The following is a 6,391-nucleotide window of genomic DNA, read 5'->3' as shown; positions in this document are numbered from 1 at the left end:
ACGCACTTTGCCCATTATTCACTGCCTCGTCCTGCACCGATCCAAGGATATATCAACCCCGAGTCTTCTGCAAGACACGAAACTTCAAAAGGTAGTTTGATGCCTAGGTAGAAAGTAAGGAGTCACTGAAAGTGAGTGGTATGAGCCGGTGGGTATCCTATGATACGACCTGCATGATTAAATTCTTGACATTATATCGGAGGGTAGTGGGTGCCTCGTTTTTGCGAGATTCCTCCTTACTCGTATACAGGCGTAGGACAAGTACCTGGTTTACGGCAATGAAGGCAAGCTGCACAACTATCAGCTTGAAAGAGACACGAATGCAGAGTACTGTGCCATGGATTCAGAATCTCGGATTGTTGTGATATATATGCATTAGCTGATGAATTTCGTAGGATCTAGATGTGACGCACCTGGCTTGCATCAAGGCAGAACTTGGATGAGGGTCACGGTGCATCCAGCGTTGTACCTTGTGAAATGCATGAACTTTTGACGCTGCCGATATGCATTATATTGACTATTTCAACTGTACTGGTAATCCCTGCTAGCCAATAATTAATCATCGCACGCTGACGACTCACCTGTTTTGTAAAGGGTAGCCAGTGGGACCGATGCCGGCTGTCGAAGTAATAGATCGTGTCAAGTTAAATGAGTTTAGATTCAAACACAAATGAATCTAGACGCGACCTATGATACGCCTTAAGCTCGGTTTCCCGGTCCTGTCCCGAGAAAGTGTCAAGTTACATTCAAACCCCGCTGGACATTGCCGACGAACTTGACGTTTCCCTACATGTCTGCGATGAGGTGCTGAAATTCAAATTGGAGACAAACGCACAACTTGCGCTTTGCTGGAGTTTTGGGGGCATAGACGTATATCTCGATGATGATCTACACTCACAAACTCTTAGCAGCCGGCGCACTCGACCATGTAATATCCCGTGGGAGAGGAGGAGAGTTGACATGGTCACGGCATCTGAGAACCGGTGCAAAATGAACGTAACGCAGCGTCTTCGGATCCGAGCTAATCACGATAGATAACTCTTCCGCGCAGCTGCATGCGAGATCGCACCTGCAATTCACTGCGATGGTTTCAGAAGAAAGCCCTCTGCTGGCGTCCACTACGCATGAAGCTATCTATGACAGGTTTGCGCCCAACCAGAAAAGGTGGATCGTGTTTCTCGTCTCTTTTGCGGGTTTGTTGCCTAGTGAGTGCCGGTAGTTAAAGTGTATTGCTTATATGGTGGTGTGATGCTGATGAACGCGAACAGTGTTCGTCTCAGCGACATTCGTGCCTTCCATCCCTCAGATAACTAAAGATCTTGGCTCGACCCATGCTACCGTCAGGTGCGTGTTGCATGTTCGTCAGATGTAACATTTTTCGATCGAGCAATTTCCCAGCTTGACCGTCAGTCTGTCGATCTTGGCGGCTGCTGTCGGATCATTGGTCTGGGCTGCTTATTCGGCTTTCTGTGAGTGCATCCATAGCATGCCGTGAACTCGTGGTAGTTTCGATTCCTAACTACAGTTCTGCAGATGGGCGCCGACCGATGTATTTGTGGGGCGTGCCATTTTTATGCGTCGGAAGCTGTGGTGTCGCGATGTCGACTTCATTGCGGGGCCTGTTGTTCTGGCGGTTCGTACAGACGTTTGGATGTTCTGGGGGACTACCGTTGGGTGCTGGTGTTATCGGTGACATTTATAAATTGGAGGAGAGGGGGACTGCTATTGGAATATTCTTTGGTGTGAGTGATCCTGATGATTGGATGCTTTTGTCGGTTTAGTGCTGACTTGGTTGTCTCAGGCTGCACTTTTTGGGTTGGCTGTTGCCCCGTTTCTTGGAGGTAAATACATTTTTGATGTTCATGTATGCTGACCCTAGCGATATATTTAAACAGGTGCAGCGGCGCAGTATTGGTCCTGGCGCAATTTGCAGTATTCCATTGGAGCATGGGGTTTGCTCCAGATGCTTCTCATATACTTTTCGTTTCCTGAGACTAGCCATCCTGGCACATTGGGCATAGGCAAACTAACGCGCAGAAGATGGATCCATATCACATGGGTAAATCCTCTGAGCAGTCTCTGGTTGCTTCGGAGTCCGAACCTATTCGCAGTTGTGAGTGCATTTCCGTGCGCTAAATATAACTCTTAATTCTCTGAGATTTAGATGCTTGTGCAGTCTCTAGTACTCATCAGTGACTATGGTGCGTTGATATTGATTGCGCGGTGCATTCTCACATGAAACAATGTAGTTCTCCTCGTACCCATGGCGCTTACTATTGTAAGCTGATAATCACCTTCCATTTCGCATCCTGACTGCTGTATAGGGCGTCCGGTATGACATCGTAAATGAGGCCATCATCGGGGCGTGTTTTCTCCCAAACGGACTGGGAAACTTCAGTAAGTATACACTACGGTAATCACTGTTCACCGACGCTATCTTTAACAGTTGGAGCACCGATTGCTGGCCGCCTATCCGACACTGTAGTCAGGAGATGGCGGGAGAAGCGCAAAGGAGTATGGTTTCCAGAAGATCGCTTGAGAGCGACGTGGATCGGAGGGTTGTTCATGGTCCCGCTGTCTGTTGGGGCGTCGGGGTTGATCACGACATATGTTGGGGGCACGATCGGCCTTTCGTTGAATTTATTATGTCTTTTTGTGAATGGAATGGGGGTCAGTCCTCTCAACTACGTTTTCTCACCTGTGCGTGACGTGATTTACTGGTTTTTATAGGTCAGCTTCGTGCTTAATCCAATTTCTTCTTATAATGTGGATGTAATGCACTCTCGAAGTGTGGAGGCCACAGCCGCTAATGCGTCAGTCTCAATCATATAGTGCGGCTATCAAAGTTGAACTCAATCATTTACCTACTAGAGCGGCCCGGTCACTTATTATATCCGCTGCGACTGCTCTTGTCATTCCATCGATCGAGCGTATAGGTGTTGGGTGGACGAACACCATTGCGGCTATCCTTGCACTCATTGGACAAGGGTGAGGTCTTTTTTTGATTGCAAGATATTGAGGATACTTAGCTCTATTTTTCTTCTTAGGATTGTTTTCTTGACGATTCGTTATGGTGACCGCATGAGGGCCAGTGTGAATGTTGGTTTCTCAACCATAGAGAACAATCCATAGATTGATCTTCGTTTGTTCGAAGAGAAGCAATGGATTAAAACTAAGATTTGTGGATAATACATTCGTGAAATTGCCAATAGACTCATCTATCATACCGGCTCGGGGCTGCCTTGAGCGAGGCCGATGCACTATGCTAAACGCCGGTGGCGCACTTCACCATAAAATCAGGGGCGGAGACAATGTCAAAAATGCAAGTTTGAACAGTACTTGCGGAATCTGCAGGTGTAGATTCGGAAGTTGTGGAGTATGGATGAGGTGCATTAGACACGGACTTGCTATCATCAACTTTGGATAATTTAGAGCCCATGATGGAGGTGTGAGATGGAAAGGTACTATAGGGGTTGCTGAGCTAGGACAGAGGGACTACCAAATAGTACTACTTCCGTCAGTTCCTCTCAAACTATGGCGTGTCAAACTTCGCAGACATCAAGACCCCGTATTCTCTCCTCCAATGACGATCGCTCTCATAGCAACACCCCTTTGGAGCAGGAACGAAGACACCGTTACGCCGACCCTCCTATTTTTACCTTGGGGATGATAAAGTGGACCACGGAATTTGTTAATATGCAATCCAATAACTACGATTTGCGACCAAGGACTCCAGGCCTGTGTGTGTTGACTCATATGCACGTAGTGACTGCATTATGAACCCCCTCTCAACGGTTTCGTGAGTCGCAGTCTACTTTTCCTAGCCTCATATGCAATGCCAGATTCCAATGTTTGTTGTCAGATAGCAGTGTGAAGTATTGTCTCACTGTGTCAAACCTCGACCCCACCTTGTCAAGTCTGATGCAGCCTCTGTACTCTGTACTACCACGTCAAGCCCCAACCTTGCAATGTCAAGCTTCAGCCAGGCTAGGTCAAGCACTATTCATACCACGACAGATTCAGACAAGTTCTCCCCAACATCTTTGCAACCTGTCTCCCTGTTATCTCACGCAACCGAGTACGCTGGCAGGTGGGTTCGGTGGCGCAGTTGCAAATTCCCATCCAGTCTCGGATCACCTCCTAGTGACTCTGCCGAGCAAGGAGATCTCGTGGACGAACTCTGACAGGACCAAGTTAAGAGACGTGAGATTCGCGTGAGTGACATTGACTGGTTATGTACTTGGTCCTCTTAACATGAAGTATTGCGTAGCTCGGAGAATGGGTTGATGATCTCATGATAAGCTACCCTGCATTCCTAATCAGTGGGTTCTGGGAAGAGATTGCAGCGAGAGTGGACTTGAAGTAAGGAAAATATTACCTGCTCTGTTCAAAGGAATGCTTGCACTAGTGCGTCAGTGGCCGCATCAGTGCCGCGTCACGACCACAGCAGGCGCGGCAGGACCGCGTCAAAATAGCTACGCCCTGTTCAGTAGCTCCACACCAGATTGCTGTGTGATAGACCTTAGCTGGCAAGAACTGCTGGCATCTATTTGAATGCACAACCACGGGCCGTACGCAAGAATTTCAAATAACATTCAGCACATAAAAGTCAGCCGTCTTCCTACTATCCCCTTCCGAATTATCTGATCCCATATTATATAACCACAAGTCATAAACAATGCGTTTTGTCCTCGCCGACCCGTCATTGCTGCTTTATCATCATCAATGTTTGCCGTGCTAGCTGACGCGACGCCGCAATGCCAATCCGTGAGTATTAGTAGTTTTCCTGGGCGTGAACTTTGATGATATGCCAGTGGCTCACCTCCATAGGACATCGTTTGCGAAATGCGCGTGAGCATTAGTAGTTTTCCTGGGTGTGAACTTTGATGACATGCTAGTGACTCAACTGCATAGGAGGTCCTTTCAGACATGCGCGTGAGTATTAGTAGTTTTTCTGGATGTGAACTTTGATGACATGCCAGTGGCTCACCTGCATAGAAGGTCGTTTGGGACTCCCGGACCTGACGTGAGTCGTGTTTCCGCTTTCACATTGGTGCAGTACCCGTTGGCACTGACACGTGAGTTACTAATAGTACAGAGAGTGCTACAACTCGCCGTCAAAACACTACCGGTTCGAGGATCCACTTTTTTTTCCTTCGACTGTCCCGAAGGAATTTGGATATAACACGTAAGCACACAAAACGAATCCTATTGAGGAGCGTGCTGATCAGTTCACAGCGTTTCAACGATTGTTACTCATGCCAGATCACCGACCTCTACCCCTAGACGATGGTGTTAAAAAAACCCTCCAATGAAACATCAAAGCATCGAATAAATTTCATCGTAGTATGGACTAGGCTACAGGGGGACTACGCTGTTGAAAGAGAGACAATGTGTATCTAGAAACGTGTAAGAGATTCAGACTGGAAAGACATGCAACAGAAATCAACGAAAGACGTGTCAACGAAAAAGAAAGATACTAGATGCAAAGTGACAGAGGGTCCAGGTACAGTATGAATAACAATATGCGTGAATGAAAGAGCTGTGAGTGATGATGATGGATACAATAATTACGAATCGTCGTCATCATCATTAACGAGAGCAAAGAGACATCGAAAACACTCAACAAAAGCAAAAAAAAATGACGAAGAACAAACAAAACGCCGAAGAAACCCATCACGAAAATGGAATCCACCCCACACCTCAAGCCTTCAAAAACATCTCAACAGGAGTCGGTTTCCTCCTCAACCCCGCACCACCACTGCCTTTAGACGACCCAGAAGATGTCGATGAGCGCGAGTTTTGGCGGAGGATGTAGGTGTACTGGGTGAAGAGGGTGTTGCGTGGAATACCATTCGCGTTAGAGACATTTTGTAAGGACTCTGCGTACGCATTTGGGTCTGGGTGTTGGTTCGCGTTTGTAGTGGCGATGAACTGGGTGATGCGCGAGAACGGGGGGATGAAGACATGAGCGCAAGCAGAGGAGGAGGTAACACCCGGTGATCCCAACCCCGACTTCAACTTCGATTTCGACACAAACACCCCACCTGCCGCAATGGACTTAGAATCGTGCATGAAGGTATCGTGGAGTTTGCTCGTGCGACTTGATGCCTCTAGATGTGTATGACTCATTACAATATTGACATTGGACCTTGATGCAGGGGTTTGCGACGTGCGTGTATTTGCGCCCTCCGGTGTTGCTTGGAAGAACCTTGCATCGCGGATGTAATACGGCTAAATGATGGAAACATTACAAGGCGCCTGTGTAAATTTCCGACAAGTAGTTCCACATGTGCCAGATTGCTGTGTAATAGACCTTAGCTGGCAAGAACTGCTGGCATCTGTTTGAATGCACAACCACGCACGCAAGAATTTTAAATAACATTCAGCA

The 6,391-nt window shown here is 47.4% G+C and overlaps 2 protein-coding genes across 2 annotated transcripts; one reads left to right on the top strand and one right to left on the bottom strand.

Annotated features, from left to right (window-relative positions):
* The first annotated feature begins 768 nt into the window (after nt 1-768).
* On the top strand, nt 769-3,230 carry DFJ58DRAFT_472779 (major facilitator superfamily domain-containing protein). The gene is made up of 13 exons (XM_041380551.1): nt 769-1,205; nt 1,269-1,344; nt 1,399-1,469; nt 1,534-1,742; nt 1,802-1,841; nt 1,896-2,113; nt 2,165-2,201; nt 2,250-2,278; nt 2,325-2,397; nt 2,447-2,670; nt 2,731-2,813; nt 2,872-2,988; nt 3,048-3,230. Exons 1-13 carry the CDS (start codon nt 1,085-1,087, stop codon nt 3,130-3,132), a joined length of 1,383 nt encoding a protein of 460 aa, XP_041242063.1. The 5' UTR covers nt 769-1,084; the 3' UTR covers nt 3,133-3,230.
* A 2,473-nt stretch (nt 3,231-5,703) lies between these two features.
* DFJ58DRAFT_729906 (uncharacterized protein) lies at nt 5,704-6,075 on the bottom strand (the record flags this gene model as incomplete). The annotated part of the gene is made up of 1 exon (XM_041385804.1): nt 5,704-6,075. The coding sequence occupies one exon, from the start codon at nt 6,073-6,075 to the stop codon at nt 5,704-5,706; it is 372 nt and encodes a 123-aa protein (XP_041242062.1).
* Between the last annotated feature and the right edge of the window lie 316 nt (nt 6,076-6,391).

Source organism: Suillus subalutaceus (assembly GCF_016647625.1).
Source record: "Suillus subalutaceus strain FC151 chromosome Unknown DFJ58scaffold_80, whole genome shotgun sequence".
NCBI classification, from domain to species: domain Eukaryota; kingdom Fungi; phylum Basidiomycota; class Agaricomycetes; order Boletales; family Suillaceae; genus Suillus; species Suillus subalutaceus.
This window is presented reverse-complemented; position numbering and strand designations above follow the sequence as displayed.